Consider the following 23,102-nt stretch of genomic DNA (forward strand, 5'->3'; position numbering starts at 1 on the left):
TTTGTGTGTAGTTTTTCATTGATTCTATTGTGCTTCGTTGTTCTACTGTCAAATCCCTCATGACAATGAATGTCAGGGAAGTATATGGTGACATAAACGTACTTTGATAAAAATTTACTTTGAACCTTGAACTTGCATTTTGCCGTTCATCGCAGTAAAGCGTTCCAGGCGCTTCAATGCTATCTGTAATTTCGGAATCCCACATTCTGAAAAACGAGCAGCCTTTTTAAACCTTCGCCGTGCAGCCTTCGTATCGTCACGGGATTGGGGATGTGCAAAAAAACCCTAGCAACATCATTCCATTTCATCCTTGTTTATTTTCTCCCTAATCTAAAAATCAAAGTGTATTATCGCTTGAACGATTCCTACGCGATTTTTGCTCAAAATGCTGAAGGAACTCAGCAGGTCAGGCAGCATCTATGGAAATAAATACAGTTGACGTTTCGACCCGAGACCAGTGGCTGAAGGGTGTCGGCCAGAAACGTCAACTGTTTGTTAAATTCCATAGATGCTGCCTGACCTGCTGAGTTCCTCCAGCACTTTGTATCCGTTGTTCTGGATTTCCAGCATCTGCAGAATGCCTTGCGGTTGCGATTTTTACTCGTCTGATATTTTGGATAAGTGTGCCCACCCGTACTACTAGGAGTGTTCGGATCGATTTACACCCATCCACAATCCTCTTCACACCACGTCCCTTCGGTGATTCTACCCACACCCCTCCCCAACCGGCCTTGCCCCGAGCGAGCGCAGTTTACGCAAGTTTATGAAACTTAATTGAAACGCTGATTGGGTGTATGTCGGAGCCAACAGTGGCTGATCTTTAACCCTCGTCCTGGTGGCTAAATGACTGTTACACATTTTGTACTCAATCACTCGACTGCGGAAGGTGGATGATTGAAACAGACTGATCGAATTGGGTTGTCTGCTGCAAAATTCTTGCTCGCCAGTAAATGAACTGGAATCCGGGCAGCGCAGTGTAAGTACTCAGAACCAGGGGACACCTCGGTAATTGCTGAAGTGTTAGTTTCTAAATTTCTCGGACTTCAACATACAAAGCAGGTTTTTGAACCCATTTAACTATGTACAAACCTCATTAGATTAATGCATTGGAATGTTAAATTCTATATGATTCTGCAATAATTTGAACGTTACTAATGTCAGAGTAACTTCCATCCGAGTGAAGTTACTTTAATTTCAAAAGCGGTTTTTTATTTTAAACCAAATTAGTTTGTATTTTATTGCTATTTATTCAGGATAGTTTGACTAGGGAAGTTATTAAATGCAAGCGCCCACTGCGCTATTTTATTAACTTAACTTGCTTAGCTATCACTCCAGCTGAAGTGTAGGCCGTCAGCAGCAGCTCACTGGCTTTGCCCTTGGCCAGTCTTTCAAATTACCCCCAAGTGTCGCCCGTCTTCTTCCTTCCTCTCCCAGGGATGCGGTCTTTAGAGCATCTATTGGCGTTTCTGCAGCCCTGTGTCCCCCCCCCCCCCCCAACATGGGTTTAATAGCCCCATGTCCAAACCTCTTCTTTCGAAGCCGGGTCGGAATCATCGATGGCGAAGTTGTACTTTGACAAGGTTTATTTACGATACGGGACTGCGAGAGGTTTCTAGCGGACCGTCACACCACTTGTTTTAGATTCGCGACGAGTTCAGGTCAATGTCATCAAGTTTAACATAAGTATTGAACTAATTATATAATGAAGCAATAATCTTCAATCCCCGAATAAAAGTGATGGATAATTGTATCTTTAGCAAGTGGAAATACCGAGACCTGGATAAACTCTGCAGCGGCCTTTTCTCCTTGGAGCGACAGAGAATGAGCAGTGACTTGATAGAGGTGTACAAGATAATGAGAGGCATTGATCGTGTGGATAGTCAGAGGCTTTTCCCCAGGGCTGAATTGGTTAGCACGAGAGGGCACAGTTTTATGGTGCTTGGAAGTAGGTACAGAGGTGATGTGAGGGGTAAGTTTTTTACGTAGGGTGAGTGCATGGAATGGGCTGCCGGCGGCGGCGGTGGAGGCGGAAACGAAGGGGTCTTTTAAAAGACTCCTGGATGGCTACATGAAGCTTAGAAAAATAGAGGGCTATGGGTAAAGCCTAGGTAGTTCTAAGGTAGGGACATGTTCGGCATAGTTTTGTAGACCGAAGGGCCTGTATTGTGCTGTATGTTTTCTATGTTTTTCTAATCATTTTGGGGACGTTTATGGGATATTCTGGTCCGTAATCTGATGCTGTGTTTTGATCTTTCAAGAGCTAGCTCGCTCGCTGTATCTTTGCCTTGCAGTTTCATGTTATGGGGAAATCTGATAGTCAAATGGACATGATTGACGTCAACCCAGAAAAATCAAAGAGGTCGTGCAAATCGTGGAGCTCCTTGGAGATTGGACTGACCACCATCGTGGTCTTGCTCTTTATAGTGGTCGTCAGTTTGATCGCGCTTTATGCAACTCGAAAAGGTAAGCGAAGCAAACTACTTTGCTATTAATTCGTGCGCTATGCATACACACAATTGTATGCGCATCATGCGCCTCTTGAACGCAGCAGAAGATTGCAAGACAACATTCGGCCCATCGAGTCTGCAATGGTAATTTTTATTAATATAGTGTGCTGGGTGCTTAGAATGCGCTGCCAGGGGTGGTGGTAGAGGCAAATACATTAGGGACACCTCTGTGTAAAAAAAAAAGCTACCTCTGACATCCCCTCTCGTATTAACCACAACTGACCTGTGAAACAGAAGCTGGCTATTTACTCTATCATTTTATACACCTCTATCAAGTCTCTTCTCATCCTCCTTTGTTCCAAAGCAAAAAGCCCCATCTCAACCAACATGCTCTCTAAACCCGGCAGCATCCTGGTAAATCCTCTCTATACCCTCTCTAAAACTACACATATTTTATACAATGAAGCGACCAGAACTGAACACAATACTCCAAGTGCCTCTAACAGAGGTTTTGTAGAGCATTGTCTTGCTGCTCTTGAACTCAGTCTCCAGATTAATGAAGGCCAACTCACCACATGCCTTTTTAATCACCGTATCAACTTGCTGCCAACCTTGAGGGATCTATGGATATTGACCCCAAGATCCCTCTGTTCCACCACACTACTAATTATCCTGCCATTAACCCTGTGTTATTCCTTCAAATTTGACCTCCAAAGTGAATCACTTCACACTTTTTTAGACTAAACTCCATCTGCCACTTTTCAGTCCAGCTACAACATGTCACTGTCCTGTTCTTACCTACAACAACCTTCTGCACTGTGCTCAACATGACCAATCTTCATATGATATGCTTGACCTTTCCACTTCCTCATCCAAGTCGTTGACAAATATCACAAATTTATTTAACTTCTCTGATGTTTCTGTATTCCCCAATATAATTTCTCTCATTTCAGTCTGTAAGGAACCCATATTAACTATTGATGCTCGATTCCTTTAAATCAGTAAATACATGGACAATTTTTGGTTTTCCTGCATTCTCTAATTTTTGACATTCTACACCTACTTTCTGTTTTCCCATTTGTTAATAAGCTCTTCATCTTCCTTTCCTGAACTTTCTCATTCAGATTATTTGCTTCTTTTAGCAACATTAGAAACCTTTTCCTTCATTCTTATATTATGTTTAACTTTACTTCCACTGCGCATCCTGAGTTTTTTGCATTAATGGGAGACATGTAAACTACTACTTATTAGTTCTTTGAAAAGTAATCACTGTTGATTTGCCGTTATATTCTTTGTAATGTTTACTATAGTCATCATTTCTTTATTCAAATCCAAGATCCTGGTTTTAGATTGAATTAAACTTTGTTTGACCTTTGTATGAAATTTTATCATATTATGATTACTATTCCTTAAAGTTCAGTTAACTCCCAAATGTTCAGTTAATCCTTTCTTACACGCAATACTAGATTTAAACCAGCCTGATAATCAAACCAATACTGCAGCACACTTTCCTCATTAGTTCTGATTGAAACATTTGTATTGATGTAGGTTCAGATTTTGGAGATTATGTTAATATATAGGTTCTACATTTTGGCAGGAATAATCCAAATAGAACATACAGGGTAAATGGTAGGGCATTGAGGAATGCAGTGGAACAGAGAGATCTAGGAATAACAGTGCATAGTTCCCTGAAGGTGGAGTCTCATGTGGATAGGGTGGTGAAGAAGGCTTTTGGAACGCTGGCCTTTATAAATCAGAGCATTGAGTACAGAAGTTGGGATGTAATGTTAAAATTGTACAAGGCATTGGTAAGGCCAAATTTGGAATATTGTGTACAGTTCTGGTCACCGAATTATAGGAAAGATATCAATAAATTAGAGAGAGTGCAGAGACGATTTACTAGGATGTTACCTGGGTTTCAGCACTTAAGTTACAGAGAAAGGTTGAACAAGTTAGGTCTCTATTCATTGGAGCGTAGAAGGTTGAGGGGGGATTTGATCGAGGTATTTAAAATGTTGAGAGGGATAGATAGAGTTGACGTGAATAGGCTGTTTCCATTGAGAGTAGGGGAGATTCAAACGAGAGGACATGATTTGAGAGTTAGGGGGCAAAAGTTTAAGGGAAACACGAGGGGGTATTTCTTTACTCAGAGAGTGATAGCTGTGTGGAATGAGCTTCCTGTAGAAGTAGTAGAGGCCAGTTCAGTTGTGTCATTTAAGGTAAAATTGGATAGGTATATGGATAGGAAAGGAGTGGAGGGTTATGGGCTGAGTGCGGGTAGGTGGGACTAGGTGAGATTAAGAGTTCGGCACGGACTAGGAGGGCCGGAATGGCCTGTTTCTGTGCTGTGATTGTTATATGGTTATATGGTTATAACATATATTTAATCAGTAATATAATGTAAATATATTATATATACTTGAGAAACTATAAGACTATAAAACAATATGACAGCTGAGCAGAATTAAGCCACTTGGCACATTGATGCTGCTCTACCATTCCATCATGGCTGGTTTATTATCCCTTGCAATCCCGTTCTCATACCTTCTCCCAGTAGCCTTTGATGCCCCTACTAATCAAGAACTTATCAACCTCCACTTTAAAAATACCCAATGACCTGCCCTCCACAGCTGTCCATGGCAATGAATTCCACAGACAACCCTCTGGCTGAAAAAATTCCTCCTCATTTCTGTTCTAAAGGGATATCTTTTCCTTCTGCTGCTGTGCCCTCAGGTCATAGAGCTGCCCCACTGTAGGATATTCATTCTTCTAAACTCCAGCTAGTATGGGCCCAGAGCCATCAGATGCTCATCATATGTAAACCCTTTCATTCCTGGGGTCATTCTCGTAAACCTGCTCTGGACCTTCTTCAATCCCTGCATATCCTTTCTTAGATATGGGCCCGATACTGCTCAGAATAATCCAGATGTGGTCTGATCAATGCCTTGCAGACTGTCAATATTTGATATCCTTGTATGAGTGATAGAGTTATACCAGAATGGCCTTTCAGCCCATTACCTAGATGTGGAACTTTAGCCCATATATGTCAATCTCATTCCTCAACAGCAGTAATTGAATAAACACTTACAAGAGCAAAGTGTATTTGTTATCAAAGTATGTATGTATCCATATACTACACTGAGATTTATTTTCTATCAGTCATTCACAGTAGATTCAAAGAAACACAATATATTCAATTAAAAGCTACGCACAACAAAGATAGGTAAGTATCAATATGCAGAAGACAACAAACTGAGAAAATACAGAGACAAAATGATAGTGAAGACCCTAAGGAAGATGTCCTCATGATCTGAGCAGACTAGATATCGATAAGGAAGTGCCGATCTGGAGACCTCTTCCCAGAAACAGAAGGATTGCTTGTGCTAATACAGGACCAGATGGTTAAAACAAAAAAAACTGATCAAAAATTCACAATAAAAGACCCAGTCAAGATGAAAATGCCAACAGAAACCAGAGACAATCCAACACATCACAGGATCCTGCAGCGGTTTAACTCAATCTGATTACTTGCACAGACACAATCAAATGGCAAACATGATTCACCAGAATCTTGTCACTACACAATAGCATTATACGCTTAGGCCTACACAGCAATTTTTATGTAAATCTCCAGAAAGCCGCAATACTAAACACCTCTTGAATAGTCTGAAAGTTCCTAGCAATTAAGAAATGAGTGTGGTTGGTTATGCCCATACCTCCGGTTTTACCAGCTTGAGCTGAGAAAAAAATAACAATAATAATAATAAATAAGCAATAAATATCGAGAATACAAGTCGTGAAAGTCCTTAAAAATGTGTCCATAGGTTCTGGAATTATTTTAGTGTTAATGTGAGTGAAGTTATCCATGCTGGTTTAGGAGACGGATGGTTGAAGGGTATCAACTGTTCCTGAACCTGGTGGTGTGGGACCTAAGGCTCCTGTACCTCCTTCCTAGTGGCAGCAGTGAGAAGATAGCATGGCCTGGATGATGGGGGTCCTTAATGATAGACACTGCTTTCCCACAATAGCACTCCATATTACTTCTATGGTCCCAGCTTCTTCTACCACAGAACTTTAAGGAGTTTAACCTGTTTGTTGAATCCAGTAAGATTTCTGCATGTGTAGTGCATTCAGGTCAGGCACAGGTATAGAATTGTAGATTCTGGCCTTTCAGCCTATCATATCTGTGCTGACCATCACATAACTGGCTATCCTAATCCCAACAACCAGCACTTGGTCAGTTGACTGGTAATCGGGGTGGCATGCTAGTGAAGCATTACAGCAAGAGTGGTAAAATTGATTGGGGTTTAATTTCTGCCACTGTTGTAAGGTGTTTGTAAGCATCATGACAGGTACTTGAATGAGTAGGGCGGAAATGGATATTGGCCATCATCCAGGCCATGCTGTCTTCTCACTGCTGCCACCAGGAAGGAGGTACAGGAGCCTCAGGTCCCACAACTTCAGGTTCAGGAACGGTTGATACCCTTCAACCATCAGCCTCCTAAACGAGCATGGATAACTTCACTCACATCAACACTAAAATAATGCAGGCGTGGGTAGGCGTCGATAGGGACGATGGTCAGCATAAACATAGAGGGCAGAATGGCCTATTTCAATGCTATACCACTCTATTAGTCTATTAGCATCATTAGTAACTTTAGGATCCCCTTTATTATCACTCAAATCGAGTATGATGGTCTCCTTAGTAGGTCTGTTAGTGGGTCCTCATGTGTCTGTACAGTTCGATCTGGGATCCCCATACTCTGGTGTAGTGAGGGCAAGAGTAAGTGGTGGCTGTGGTTACTGCTTGGATCTTTTGGCTAGTCAATCTCTCTTTCACGCAGCTGCTTGTTCTCTGTGGCACAGCAGAGGCCACTCTCGTGTAGCGCAGCTCCCGCTTGAGTAGATTTCCTCCAGGTGTATCTATTGAGCGCAGATATCAGATGGGAAAGTTGAATTTCTTCAGGCCGATTTGGATGTTATGTTTGAAGAGTTTCCTTTGCCCACCAGGAGCTCGCTGACCTTCCTTCAAATCGATCTGCTTGAGGAGTTGTGAGGTAGACATCTGGATGAAATGACCTGTCCATTGGAGCTGGTGTTGCTTTATCATGGTGGAGATGCTGGTCATCTTGGCCTCATCCAGTATGCTGGTCCTAGTGTGCATCTCCTTCTAGCTGATCCTCAAAATCTTCTGTAAGGCTGTATGGTGTTATGGTTCCAGGGCTTTCCAGAGACTATTTTAGGTGTCCCATGATTTAGACTAAGAGAGGAAATGTCTGTGAAAGTGATTATGCTTCTTCCACCAGGCCATTAGACTGCCTAACTCATGCTGACATAACTGTATTTCTATGTTATATTGACTGTCCTATTGTACATATTATTTATTATAAATTACTTAAATTGCACATTGCACATTTAGATGGAGACGTAATGTAAACATTTTTACTCCTTATGTATATGAAGGATGTAAGTAATAAAGTCAATTCAATTCAATTCATGCATCATGGGAGTGTAGATGCCAGCGATTGTGCTGTCTGATAAATATTACTGTCACTGGATTACTGGCAGCTTCTAACGTTCATTTTTCTATTTCCTTACAGATGAAACATGTACCACACCAGAATGTGTAACAGCAGGTAAGCTGAAAGGATGAACCAATTCCAGAGTGTAGTGGTTAGTGCAACGCTATTACAGCTTGGGATGTTCCAGAGTTTGGAGTTCAATTCTGATGCTAGAAGTTACAGTCCAAAGAGGTACAGGTTAGCAAGCTATTGGTCATGGTAAGTTGTCTGTGATTAGGCTGGGTTGAATAGGTGGGTTGCTGGGTGGTGCAGCTCATTAGTCTAGAAGGACCTGTTCCATGCTGTATCTCTAAAGAAAAAAAAATAACAATCCAACACCATCAGCCTTCCAGGAGAAGCAGCTCCTCACGTTCCAACTGGGAGCGCTCTTTGGTGCCTCTGGATCAAGGGTTCCCAACCTGGGGTCCACAGAACCCTCGGTAATGGCAGGGGTTCATGGCATAAAAAGGTTGGGAACCCCTGTTCTGGAATGAATAAGTAATTCCATGTTTCCACATTTCTCATTTCCAGAATTCATTAATTTGTAAGACATAGGAGCAGAATTAGATCACTTGTCATGAATTCACAATAACCTAAATTGATTTACAAATAACGTCGTTTTCAAAATTAAATGAAATTATTACAATTAATTGTGACATTAACTGGACTACCAATAGAATATTTAAAGACTTCACTGGCAGCATCTCGTTTCTTAGTTATGGGGCCCCAAACTGCTCGCAATATGATAAATATGGTCAGATCAATGCCTTATAAAGTCTTAGCATTACATCCTTGCTTTTATATTCTAGTTAACTTGAAATGAATGCTAACATTGCATTTGCCTTCCTCATTACTGATTCAACCTGCCAGTTAACCTTTAGGGCAGGAGTTCCCAAACCTGGAGTCCAGAGACTCCATGGCTAATGGGAGGAGTCCATGGCTTAACTCAGTTAGGAACCTCTGATTTAGGGAATCCTGTTGTCCCCTTTCACCTCCAATTTCTGAATTTGCTCCCTATTTAGATATAGTCTCTGCCATTATACCTTTGGTGCCTCCATTTAAATGAATGGTACTTTGATAAGTGTGTCAAGTCAAGTTGTTTATTTATTATTTACTGAGATGCAGCATAGAATATGTCCTTCTGGCCCTTCGAGCCATGCCCCCCCACCCAGCAATCCCCTGATTAGCCCTAACTCAATCACAGGACAATTTTACAATTAACCTACCAACCAGTATACATCGTTGGACCGTGGGAGGAAACCAGAGCACCCAGAGGAAATCCACGTGATCATGGGGAGAACATAGAAACTCCTGAAAGTCAGCGGCGGGAATTGAACCTGGGTCACTGGTATGTAAACGTTGTACTAACCACTACACGACTGTGCCACCCCAAATTTATTGCCATGGGCACAAGTGCTGTGAGGCACAGGTAGAATGTAATTCACACTTGTAGCAGTATTCCAGGCACAAAGGTTCAGGCAGCGCACAAGTACATAAATTATGTATATGTTATCTGAGACAGTGAAGAGCAAATAAACAATGCTTAGCAAAGCCAACCAGTGACTGGCCCTTGTTAGTGCAAAAGGCCTTGAATGGTAAGTAGTGGATATAACCCAGTTTATCTCAGGCAAATCCCTTCGAACCAGCGAGCACAACTATAATGAGCAAAGTCACAGGAAAGCATCATCCATCACCAGGCACAGACAAGAGAAAATCAGTAGGTGCTGGAAATCCAAGCAACACTCACAAAATGCTGAAGGAACTCATCAGGCCAGGCAGCATCCGTGGAAAAGGGTACAGTCGATGTTTCGGGCCGAAACCCTTCATCAGGACAGCAGGTCCTGCTGAAAGGTCTTGGCCTGAAACGTCGATTGTACACTTTTCCATAGATCCTGCTGAGTTCCTCCAGCATTTAGTGTCCATCACCAGACCATGCTCTCTGCTCACTGCTGCCATTGAGTAGGAGGTAAAGACGCCACAGGACTCACACCACCAAGTTCAGGAACAGTTATTGCCATTCAATCATCAGGCTCCTAAGCCAGAGTATCTCAATACTGAACTGATTCCACAACCTATGGACTTACACTCAAGAACTCTTCAACTTAAGTTCTCAGTATTATTTATTATTATTATTATGTTTTTACTTTCTGTATTTGCACAGCTTGTCTTCTTTTGCACATTCGCTGTTTGCCCATCTTAGTTGTGTGCAGATTTTGCCATTGATTCTAATGTATTTCTTTATACCTACCGTGAATGCCCACAAGAAAGTGAATCTCAGGGTAGCGTATGGTGACATAAATGTACCTTGATAATAAGCTTACTTTGAACTTTGAAGAGGAGGTCCATAATGTTCCGTTGCTGTGATGGGTTGGTTCAAGAAGCTCATGGCTGTAGGCTGATGACTGTAACCGCGCCCACTCTGGTTGTCTCAGGGACTGACTACAATAAGTAAACAGCCCTTCATCTCCAGAACTAGGTATCACTGTGGACTCAGTGGTGAGTCCAGGAGTGGACTGTAAGATCCAACCTCCAGTATTTCTGACCTCTATAGCATACAGCTGGAGAAAAGGCAGAGAGTGGGAATTGAGATGGAGGATCGTCCGATGTTATATTCAACGACAGAGTGGCCGGGAGGTACACACAGTGAACTCCTTATTATGTACCTCCTCTTCCTAATAGAGTTGAAACTGAGTGAATATTCGTGGTTTTCTGCGACTGTAGCCCTTCAAGGTTCATCATGCGTGTTCAGAGATTCTCTTTTGCCCACCACTGTAGAGACGTGTGCTTATTCGAGTTACTGTTGCCTCCTTGTTAGCATGAACCTGTCTGGCTACTTTCCGCTCACTTCTTCCATTAACAAGACATTTTCACCCACAGAAATGCCACTGACTGTTTTGTTTCTCGCACCATTCTCTGCAAACTCTGGAGACTGCCATGTTTCTTCCCCATTCTGATGTTTTGTCTGAACAACAACTGAATGTCACCATGTCTACATGCTTTTATGCAATGATTGGCTGATTAGATATTACATAAACAAGCAGGTGTACACATATGTGTGCCTAATAAATTGGCTGCTGAATGTATGTGCTTTCTGCCTGCTTCTATTTTAGTCTTCCAGCACCTGCCATCCTTTGCTGTTGTGTCACAAATAAACTCTGATGACCTATATCTGAAGGGGTTGTGCAATACCTTGTCAAAAATACATTCGAACTGCCCAGAGGTTTAGAGTGAATAAGCAGAAATCTGTATTGAGTTCTCTCTGCCGGTTACATTACAGGTGAGGAAAAACCCCTCCACATTGTCTCCTTTACATTGCTAACACCCAGTGAAACTGCCTTTCACGAGAATGTCGAGAATACTGTCTTTTTACTCAATCCTATATACTGTAGTGTTTTGGTGAACAATAAAACTGCCTTCAAACTACTACTACACCGGGTCCAGAGTTCACCTATCCGATTAGCTTGAGAAATGGCAAAAAGCTTCAAGTGAGGGCAGGATGCCTCCTCTTTTGGCATGATGAGGCCACTCTCAGGGTGGAGGAGCGACACTTCATAGTCCATCTAGGTAGCCTCCAACCTAGTGGAATGTACATCAATTTCTCCTTCCGGTAAAAAAATTCACTCCACCTTCCCTCTTCTTCAATCCCTCACTCCAGACTCTTATATCTTTTCCTGAGCTGTCTATCACTTGCCCTTGGAATCCCTTTTATTTCCCTTTCTCCAGTGGTCCACTCTCCTCTTCTAGCAGATTCCTTCATCGCCAGCCCTTTACCTTTCCCACCCACCCAACTGCACCTATTAGCTTCTAGCTAGTCCTCCTTTCATGACTCCCCACTTTTTTTATTCTGGTGTCTTCCCCTTTCCTTTTCAGTCCTGAGGAAGGGTCTCGGCCCAAAACGTCAACCATTTATTCATTTCCATAGAAGCTGCCCGACCTGCTGAGTTCCTCCAATATCTTGTGTGGGTTGTTCTGGATTTGCAGCATCCACAGAATCCCTTGTGTTTACGATGAAAAAGCGAGTCACTTTCATAATTGGCAATCATTTAAAAAAAACAGCATGTGCTGAAAATGTGAGATATAAACAGAAAATGCCAGAAGCATTGAGCAGATCAGGAAGCATCTGCAGGGAGAGAAACAGAGTTAACATTTAAGAGCCAATGAAATGCGAGCCAATAGAATTCAAAGGTCAACTGAAGGGATAACCAATCAGAAGCAAGGCAAGAGAACGGGAAGCTATATAAACGTGAGCACTCCCAGAGAGAAACACCGACAACTACGCACTGAGGATGTCACCTCGATATGATAGAATGCAAGCTAATTACCAAGCTCAGCTAACAATGCAATGTCAAGAGTTAATGTTTCCCATCAGAGGTTCTTCACCCTTCAGTCTGAAACATGTCCGCTTTTCTTTTGACAGATGCCACCTGACCTGTTCAGTATCAAAATCAAGTTTATTATCCTGGACATATAGATAGATAGATACTTTATTCATCCCCATGGGGAAATTCAGTATTTTTTCCAATGTCCCATACACTTATTGTAGCAAAACTAATTACATACAATACTTAACTCAGTAAAAATATGATATGCATCTAAAAACACCCTCTCAAAAAGCATTAATAATAGCTTTTAAAAAGTTCTTAAGTAGTTTACTTAAATACATTGAGTCCTAACCCCAGCACTTTAACATATCTTACTCCTGGCGGTTGAATTGTAAAGCCGAATGGCATTGGGGAGTATTGATCTCTTCATCCTGTCTGAGGAGCATTGCATCAATAGCAACCTGTCGCTGAAACTGCTTCTCTGTCTCTGGATGGTGCTATGTAGAGGATGTTCAGGGTTTTCCATAATTGACCGTAGCCTACTCAGCGCCCTTCGCTCAGCTACCGATGTTATACTCTCCAGTACTTTGCCCACGACAGAGCCCGCCTTCCTTACCAGCTTATTAAGACGTGAGGCGTCTTAATGTGAATGGTGTTTTGTTTTGCAGCAGGAGTACAGTGAAATAAATAAGATGTACTATAACTTAAAAAAAAAGAATTATATGAAATGATTTTATCAAAGTAAATAGTGCAAAGAGAGGAAATTAGTGTTCGTGGGTTCAAGGAACATTCAGAAGTCTGAGCTGGAGGGGAGGAACCTGTTCCTAGAATGTTGATTGCATGGCTTCGGGCTCCAGTGATGGTAGTAATGAGAAGAGGGCATGTGCTGGGTGGTGAGGTTCCTTCTTGCTGGATGACACTTTCCTGAAGGATCCCTTTTGGAAGATGTCCTTGGTAATGGGCAAGACTGTGCCTATGATGAAGTAGGCTGAGTCTCAAGTATAAAGTACAAAGTAAATTCATTATCAAAGTCTGTATTTGTCATCATCTACTACCCTGAGATTGATTTTCTTGCTGGCATTCACAGTAAGACAAAGGAAATCAATAGAATCAATGAAAAACTACACACAAAGACTGACAGTCAATGTGCAAAAGAAGACAAACTGTGCAAATACAAACAAACAGACAAATAATAAATAAGTAACAAGACCAGAAGACATAGGAGCAGGAGTAGGCCATTCGGTCCATTGAGTCTGCTCCACCATTCCATTGTGCTGATTTATTATCCTTCTCAACCCCATTCTTCTGCCTTCTCTCCATAATCGACAAATTAAGAACATATCAAACCCTGCTTTAAGTATACTCAGTCATCATTTGGCATTCAAGCCATCTGTTGTAGTGAATTCCACTGATTCAGCACCCTCTGGCCAAGGAAATTTCTCCTCACCTCTGATCTAAAGGGTTGTTTTTGTTTTCTGAGTCTGTATGCTCTGGTCCTAGACTCCCCAGCTGGAGGAAATATCCTCTCTGCATCCACTTTTTCGTGGAATTTTAATATTCAATAGCTTTCATGAGATCCCTCCTTAGTCTTCAAAACTCCAGCAAGAACAAACCCAGAACCATCAAATTCTTGTCATATGTTAAACCTTTCCAGGATCATTTCATGAATGTCCTCCAGGACCTCTCCAATGCCAGCACATCTGTTCTTAGATAAGACCATAAGATATAGTAGTAGAATCAGGCTACTTGGCCCATCGTGTCTGCTTTGCCATTTTGTCATGGCTGTTCCAATATTCCTTTCAGCCCCAATCTCCTGACTTCTCTCCATATCCCTTAATCCTTTGACCAATCAAGAATCTATCATACTCTGCTGAAATATACATAAAAATGGTCATACATGGCTGCCTGTGGCAAAGAATTCCACAAATTCACCACTCTCTGGCTAAAGAAATTTCTCTATTCTAAAAGGAAGTCCCTCTATTCTAAGGCTGTGTCCTTTGGTAGTGAGAGGGGGAGAGGGGGAGGGGGGGGGAGGGAGAGAGAGAGAGAGAGATATTCCATTTTCTCCTGCAATGCTTTGACCGGCAACACCAGCATAGCATCAGCTCATCCTCAGGGACTCAGAGCCTCTGAACCCCTAGGGCATGCTCCTCTTCTCACCCAAGTCCTCACAATACTGAAAAACGGCCAGTCAGTGAGCCCCAGAAGAAGGAACCATCGCGATAAAGAATTGAAGTTTGAGTGCAGCTGTCGGTCAGGGGCTTCGATGGAACACCATCCACCTTGAAAAAGAGAAAAGGAGACATGAATGTTAGAAATTAAGCTGTTTCTGCAGGTAAGCTCTAAGAAGCCACTCTCTAGCACCGTTGTAGCTTCCAAAGCTTTAAAGGGTGCAGTGACATTTACAATTTTTGAGTCCTCTGGAACTATTCCAGAAACTGGTGAATCTTGAAAAATCATCACTCATGCCTTCACAATTTCCTCAGTCACCTCTTTCAGAACCCTGGCGTGTCATCCATCTGGTCCAGGTGACTTTCAGCTTCCCAAGCACCTTCTCCATTGCAATAGCAACTACACTCACCTCTACTCCTCTGACACGGAGAATACTGAGAACTTGAGTTGTAGAGTCCTTGAAGGTGGTTGTGAAATCAGTTCAGAGTTAAGGTCGCTCGCACTGGCTCAGTGTCAGAATGCTCTCCTCTGTACATCTGCAGAAATGAGTCAAAGTTTTAGATGACATACTGAACCTATTCAAACTTATAAGAAAGTCGAGGTGCCATTGTGTCTTCTTTCTAACGGCACTTAGGTGCTGGTCCCAGGGCAGACCTTCTGATACCAAGGAATTTAAAGTTACTAACTCTCAGTAAACTCTGGAAACCTCTGCAGATTCTTTCAAGCCTGCGATTTCGGACCTCCATAGCAGATGGTGTGCAACCTGTCAGAATGCTCTCCAAACACTTCTGTAGAAATATGCTAGAGTCTTTAGTAACATACCAAAATCTCTTTCAGACATGTGTCCTTCAAAACCTGTGGAAAATTCAGCTTTGCCTTTAACATTTCTTATCTATGTCTGTAGCGGGCCGGCTTATTGAGAACCTAGACGCAACAGTGAATCCTTGTGAAAACTTTTACCAGTATGCCTGTGGCGGATGGCTGAAGAAGCACGTTATCCCTGATAGAAGCTCTCACTACACTACCTTTGACATACTGAGGGATGAACTGGTTGTCATTATGAAAGGTCAGTGAGCTAATAATTACTGTAGAGGCTTTAAGCCAGCAAAAAAACATCTTTTCAACTCATTTTGTGAAGAATGCTTCTATTGTCTTGATTGTTGTTGTTCCATCGAAGGCTTTGAACTTGACTTTATTGAAACAGGAATGAAGGGTCTTTTCTGTTCCAACTAAGTCTATGTTTCTGAAAAATATTTCTCTTGATTAAAGAGCATAAAATTGTAACAAATAGGAGTAGAATTAGGCCATTTGTCCCATCATGTTTGCTCTCATTCTGTCATGTCTGCTTTATCATCCCCATCTATCCCATTTTCCTGCCTTCCCTCTGTAACTTTCGGTGCCCTTACTAATCAAGACCGTATCAACCTCTGCTTTAAACATACACAATGACTTGGGCTCCACAGCTGTCTGTGCCATTAAATTCCACAGATTCACCACTCTTTGGCTAAAGAAACTCCTCCTTATCTCTGGTCTAAAGGACGGCCTTCTAATCTGATGCTGTGCTCCCTGGTCTGAGGCTCTCCCACTGGAGAAAACATCCTCTCGACGTCCACTCAATCTAGGCCTTTCAATATTTGATAGGTTTCAATGAGATACCTCTTCATTTTTTATACTCCAGTGAGTACAGGCCCTGAGCTGTCAAACTCTCTTTGTATTTTAACTCTTTCATTCCCGGGATCCTTCCCATGAACATCTTCTGGATCATTTTGCAATTCCTGGCTAGTTTCTCTAAGGAGATTACATTAGCATCTGCAGTATGTCCTCTGTCCAATGTAAATTATGTTTTGTTAGACACTATCCATGTGCATTGGATTCCATACCATGTGAGATAAACTTTGTTAGATGGAATGCATTCTCTATGATGAACTTTGAACCAGTTGTGAGTTGCCCCTAACTTTATAATTTTATCTTTGGAAAGCATGTGATGTTAGTCTGTACCGGAATTTCCTGAGGCTAGGTTTGAAGAATGCTATCGTAGAGCAGTTGAAGTTCCTTTTTTTAAATTAAATCTAATTTTTCTTCTTTTTATTTTGAGGTAGAGCACCGTAACAGGCCCGTCCAGCCCAATGAGCCCACACCAGCCAACTACACTCATGTGACAAATTATCCTACTAACTCCCATGTCTTTGGAATGTGGGAGGAAACCAGAGCACCCAGAGGAAACCCATGCAGTCATGCCAACAACGTACAGACAGCAGCGGGAATTGAACCCAGGTCATCAGCACCGTAATAGCGTTATGCTAACTGCTATGCTATGGTGCAACCCATTTTAACTGTGAGTGCCCTAATATTCCCCGTCAGAGGAGATGAGACTTGTCATGAGCAGTGATGCCATGCAAGCAATGACAACCCAATAACCAAAATGATCTCTCACCCCACAGGACATGCATAGATAGGGCTCCTAAGGCTTTTGCACAGTTTTGTAATAATTTTAGGTAGGTATTGCACTGTACTGCTGCCACAAAAAAATCATGACTTACGTGAGTGATGATAAACCTGATTCTGATATGGGTCTCTGTTGGGGACTGAGAGTGGGAAGGGGGCAGGGAGAAGGGAATCATGGTTGGGAAAATGGGAAGAGAGGGGTGAGGGAGAGGGAAGCACTAGAGAGATATTCTGCAATGATCAATAAACCAGTTGTTTGGAATCAAGTGACCTTGCCTTGTGTCTCAGGGCTGGGTGTGTCTATATCTGCACTATCGCGCCCCCCCCCCCCCCAACCCAGCCAGAGAACTCCTTCTCTGCCACCTGTTCCACACACCTCCCTCGCCATTTTCAACATCCTTTGCTCCCGTCAGATTTATAAACTTGATCTCCACTCCACGTCACTCCGCGTTGACAAATACAGTACTGTGCAAAGATCTTGGGGGAGGGGGTGTGTGTGTGTGTGTGTGTGTGTGTGTGTGTGTGTGTGTGTGTGTGTGTGTGTGTGTGTGTGTGTGTGTGTGTGTGTGTGTGTGTGTGTGTGTGTGTGTGTGTGTGTGTGTTTACACAATACTGTAGGTGTGCTGTAGGTTTCAAGTCAATCTCTGTCTCACAGATCTGCAGGAAAAGCCTGAAGGGTTCAGTGTCTTTGCTCAGCTTCTAACATTCCCATCTTGAGTCCACTCACAAGGAAACAAAGCATCTGGTCACATCACGGTGGTACAGCAGATAGAGCCACGGGCCTGCCACTCCAAAGACCTGAGTTAAATTCCAACCTGTGGTGCTCTTAGTGTGCAGTCTGCTCATTTTCCCCAATAATCACATCAAATTCCTCCAGGTGCACAAATTTTCTCCAACATCCCAAGGGCATGCGGGTTGGTGGATTAACTGGTTGCTAGAAATTGTTCCTAGTGTGTAACTGAGTCGTTGAATCTTGGCAGAGTTGATGGAAATGTGGAGAGAGTTATTCAATTGCTCTCCACCAGCATAGCGCTGGGGCACCAGTATTCAGAGTTCAGTCCTGACGCTGTCTATAAGAACATCCTTCCCATGACCGCATAAGATCCCTCTGGTTTCCTCCCACATTCCAAAAAATGTAACAGTTAGTTGGTTAATTGGTCATTGTAAATCGTCCTGTGGTTAGGCTAGGGTTAAATAAGTGGATTGCTGAGCAGTGTGGCTCGAAGGGCTGGAAGGGTTTGTTCCATGCTGTTTCTATAAATAAATATATAAACAAAATAAATAATCTTGGCAGCATCATGGCAAACCTCTTCTAAACCCACTCCAAAGCCTCCACAAGCTTCTTCCATTAGGAATAGCATTCATTCCTGGTTACCCCATTATGTGAAAAATGAGGCTTTGGAGAGGGTGCTGAAGAGAGTCACCAGAATACTGCCCGGATTAGAGGGCATGGGTTGTTTTCTTGGAGCATCAGAGGCTGAGGGGAGACCTGGCAGATGTTTATTAGATGTTGAGGGGCATAGGCAGAGTAGACAGCCGGTATCTTTTTCCCCCAGGGTTGAAACATCTAATATTAGAGGGCCTGTGTTTAAGGTGAGAGGGGGTAAGTTCAAAGGCTATGTTGCCGGGCAAGTTAATTTTTTTAACGCAGAGCATGGTTGATGCTTGGAGTGTGTTGCCAGGCGTAGTGGTAGGGGCAAATGTGACAGAGGTGCTTGAGGATCTTAGATAGGCACATGTTGTGCAGGGAATGGAGGAGTATAGACATTGTGCAGGCAGAAGGGATTAGTTTTGTTAGGCATTTAATTACTAGATTAATTAGTTTGGAACAAATTCATGGGCTGTAGGGCCTGTTCCTGTACTGTACTGTTCCACACTCAGTGGCCACTTTATTAGGTACACCTGTAGACCTGATTGTTAGAACAAACATTTAATCAACCAATCATGTGGCAGCAACTCAATTGCATAAAAGCATGCAGACATGGTCAAGAGGTTCAGTTGTTCAGACCAAACATCAGAATGGAGACAAAATGTGATCTAAGTGACTTTGACTGTGGAATGCTTGTTGGTGTTAGATGGGATGGCTGGAGCATCTCCGATCTTGGAATATTCACACACAACAGTTTCAAGAGTTTACAGAGAAGGGTGAGAAAACCCAAAACAAATCCAGTGAGGAGCAGTTCTGTGGACAAAAATGGCTTATTAATGAGAGAGGTTAGAGGAGAATGGCTGACTGGTTTGAGCTGACATTACAACAGCGGTGTGCAGAAAAACATCTCTGAATGGACAACATATGTCGAACCATGAAGTGGAAGGGCTACAGCAAGGGAATGCCACAATCAAACACTTAGTGGCCATTCTACTAGTTACAAGAGGTACATAATAAAGATGCCTCTGAGTGTATGTTCTTGTATAAAGGGACACGTATAGTATGAGTGCATTTGCTGGCGTTTAGAATGGGGGGGGGGAGAAACTCCATGAAACATATCGAATATTGAAAGGCTTAGATAGTGGATGAGGAGAAGATGCTTCTTTTAGTTGGGGTGTCTTGGACCAGAGAGCACAGCCTCAGAATGGAATGAGGTCTATGTAGGAGGAATTTCTTTAGCCAGGGTGTGGTGTATCTGTGGAATTCATTGCCACAAACTGTGCTTAATGATCAGTTTCAGGACCTGTTTCCACTCTGTTTGACTCTGTATGATCATGTTGCCCCAGAGGAAGTTATTTCTGTTATTGGAGAGCGAGCTTTATAAGACTAAAATAGATTAATGGCATCAGGGACAAGTCCAGTGTGAATATGTTTACTCTGAGAATGAACGTTTAGAGGACAAAGCAGTGAGGTAGTGTTACAGCTCTCAAACCCTGGTTAGACCACACTTGGAGTATTGTGATCATTTCTGGTTGCATCATTATGGGAAGGATCTGGAGGCTTGAGAGAGGGTTCACAGGAAATTGACCTGGGTGCTGCCTAGATTAGACAGCATATCTTACGAGGATAGGTTGATGGAGCTCTTTGGAGTGAAGGAGAATAAGAGCAGCTTGATAGAGGCATGCAAGACAATATGAAGCAGAGATTCAGTCGAGACTTTTTCCCGTGGGGAAATAGATAATACAAAGAGGCATACTTTTAAGGTGATTGGAGTAAAGTGTAGGGGGCTGTCAGAGGTGAGTTCTGTACACAGTGAGTGGTACCCTGATGGGTGGTGGGAGAGGCAGAAGCATTAGAAATATTTAAGAATCTTTTAAATAAGTACATGGTTGATTGAAAAACGTAGGGCTATGTGGGAGGGAAGATTAGATTGATCTTAGAGTAGGTTAAGAGGTCAGCACAACATCGTGGGCCGAAGGGCCTGTACTGTGTGGTAATGTTCTATGTTAATAGTACAGATCATTCACAAATTATGACTGGGATCCACTCCTGTGAATTGTTCATATCTAGGACAGTTTACAAGTCAGAAATTCACCCAGGAATACAGTTCCCTGGCAGAAGATGCCTACAGCCTGCAAATTCATCTGTGCTCCTATGGTCATCCAGTATATATGAATGGGTGGACTCTCACAGTGAGGTGAAATAGGGTGGGAGGAGATTGGGAAAGACCAGCGTCACTGAATATGTGGTCTGAAAGGGAGAATTGATTGAGTCGATATGATTGGATGATCTGATGTGATTCGTTTTGTTACCATAGTTTTCCATCTATTGACTCTCCAGTCAATAAGGCTATTAGATAAGGGAATGAGATTATAATCATAATGCATGATTGTGCAAGAAAGAAAAAAAAAGCACATAAAATAAATGGGCCTCATAAACACAGGTCATATTCCAATCTGTTGCAAGCTGTTGCTTGCTTTCAGCAAAGTAAAATGCATTTTTTGCCAGATTACTCTGCACATGAGATAAGGTCAAATTCATGAACTGATGGGCTTCCCTCAGGTTGAAGGACCTCTCGTTCACAGCGACACTCTTGTCCAGTTCTGGGAGGAGAAGGCAGGAGAGTTGAAGAGGTCAGGCCGCAGGAGGTTGAGGGCTCGGCTTGAGCCGACTGTCTGCCCTGCTTCTGAAATGAATTGAATTGACCTGATTTTATTGCTTTACGTCGTTCATATGCATGAGCAGTGAAAAGCTTTATGTTATGTCTCTGGCTAAATGTGCAACATGCAATTTATAGTAATATATAATAAATAGTATGTACAACAGAACAGTCAATATAACAGAGAAATACAGTTGTGTCAGCATGAATTAGTCAGTCTGATGGCCTAGTGGAAGGAGCTATCCTGGAGCCTGATTTTCCTGGCTTTTATGCTGTGGTACTGTTTCCCAGATGGTAGCAGCTGGAACAGTTTGTGGTTGGGGTGACTCGGGTCCCCTATGATACTTCGGGCCCTTTTTACACACCTGACTTTATAAGTATCCTGAATAGTGAAAAGTTCACATCTACAGCTGCGCTGGGCTGTCTGCACTACGCTGTGTAGAGTCCTGCGATTGAGGGAAGTACAGTTCCCATACCAGGTAGTGATGCAGCCAGTCAGGATGCCTGTGCCCAGAATGATGTCTCTGGAGAGAGGGAGTATGCAGTCAGTATAGGCACGGTGGTGGAGTTTCAAGAATGGTGCACCCCCGCCCCCCAGGGAATTGAGTGTTTTGTAGATGATGGTAATCATATTTTAATTTGAAATTGTGAATAGCCTTGCAAGTTCCTGATCATTGTGAACATTTTGTGAGTGAATAAACTTTTGTAGTTTTGTAAAAAAATAGAGGTCAGAAAAAAAGTACACCACTTGTTCAAAGCTGCCAAACAATGGTGGTTTTCCATTGTGTCCGTTCACTCTTCAGACCAGTGGTACGAACAAGCTCACAAATTGGAGTCTTCCTTGGTTGCAATGGATGATCTTCTGTGCCTTGTCATGCCCTTCGTTTTCCACGGGTCGTTGCAGAACTGCCTTCCTGGCAATTTGATCTCACAGTAGATCTCATATGCACAGCTGACTTCACATACAAGGTCCCAGTCTCACCTGGGGTATGAAGCCACTGGATACCGATGTGGCTTCGCCCACCTGTCAAAGCGGTGCACTGGGGTGTGACCACTGTCGCAGCTGCGTGTCCACTGGGGACCAAAGGTGAGTGAGCTGCCCTGGAATGGACGCAACAAGCCCTTTCACCAGAGTTACTAACTGTCCCTCGATACCCCATGCACCCCAACGATACTGCATCTGCTTAAACTCAGGGACGTTTGACACAAGGGGATTATGATCAACAGAAGTAACCAAGGAAGTTTGAGTGGCCATCTGTCTCCCCACCCACACACACACACACACACACGTGCTGAAGCAGCATTTACAAAGCAAAAAAGGACACTGAAGTCAAATCAAATACAGTGTATTGTCACATACAATTAGGTAGAGGTACAATGAAGACCTTGCAACAGCATCACAGAAACACAGGTGCAGACAACACACAGAGGATAAATGATGTGTGTATATTATATATAAGTTACACAAGGCAGTGACATTGAAAGGGGAAGAGAGACCGTGCAAAATAAGAGAGTCAGAGACAAGCTTGCAATATTACAAGAGATGGTCCATTGTGCATAGCACAGGCATTGTGGGCTGAAGGGCCTGTTCCTAGGCTGTACTGTTCTATGGTAGAATTAAAAAAAGGACAAGTGCAGGATTTAATGTGAATGAGTGCTTGTTCAGGAGCCTCAGAATCTGATTTCTTGCTGATTGACTCTATATATGGTGTGATCTTGGAGAAAATTCTTGTTATTGGAGAGTTACACATTGTACTGTTCTAGACTCACTGGCAACTTAATTAGTTACACCTGTACACCTGTTCATTAATGAAAAATTCCAATCAGCCAATCGTGTGGCAGCAACTCAATGCATAAAAGCATGCAGGCATGGTGAAGAGGTTCAGTTGTTGTTCGGACCAAACATCAGAATGGGGAAAGGAATGTGATTTTAAGTGACTTTGACTGGAATGATTGTTGATTTCAGACGGGGGGGTGGGGGGGCGCAGAGTGAGTATCGCAGAAAATGCTGGTCTCCTGAGATCTTCATGCACTACTCCCTCTTGAGAATGGTGCGAGAAACGAAAAGTTCTGTATGTGAAAATGCCTTGTTAATGAGAGAGGTCAGAGGAGAATGGACGGACTGGT

General features: G+C 42.7%; 1 protein-coding gene across 6 annotated transcripts in view; it reads left to right on the plus strand.

The window, feature by feature from the left end:
• LOC140725765 (neprilysin-like) overlaps nt 1-23,102 on the plus strand; it is a 306,429-nt gene that overhangs the window by 43,703 nt on the left and 239,624 nt on the right. For 3 of the 6 annotated variants that reach the window (XM_073041648.1, XM_073041644.1, XM_073041649.1), the window contains exons 2-4: nt 2,292-2,463; nt 8,048-8,083; nt 15,407-15,568. In XM_073041648.1, the coding sequence (XP_072897749.1) occupies nt 2,301-2,463; nt 8,048-8,083; nt 15,407-15,568 (361 nt within the window). In that variant the 5' untranslated portion in view covers nt 2,292-2,300. Of the gene's footprint in view, nt 1-513; nt 977-2,258; nt 2,464-8,047; nt 8,084-15,406; nt 15,569-23,102 lie in introns of those variants that run through there. The other 3 variants (XM_073041647.1, XM_073041643.1, XM_073041645.1) reach the window with 3 other exon arrangements.

Source organism: Hemitrygon akajei, chromosome 3, assembly GCF_048418815.1.
Source record: "Hemitrygon akajei chromosome 3, sHemAka1.3, whole genome shotgun sequence".
Classification (NCBI taxonomy): Eukaryota; Metazoa; Chordata; class Chondrichthyes; order Myliobatiformes; family Dasyatidae; genus Hemitrygon; species Hemitrygon akajei.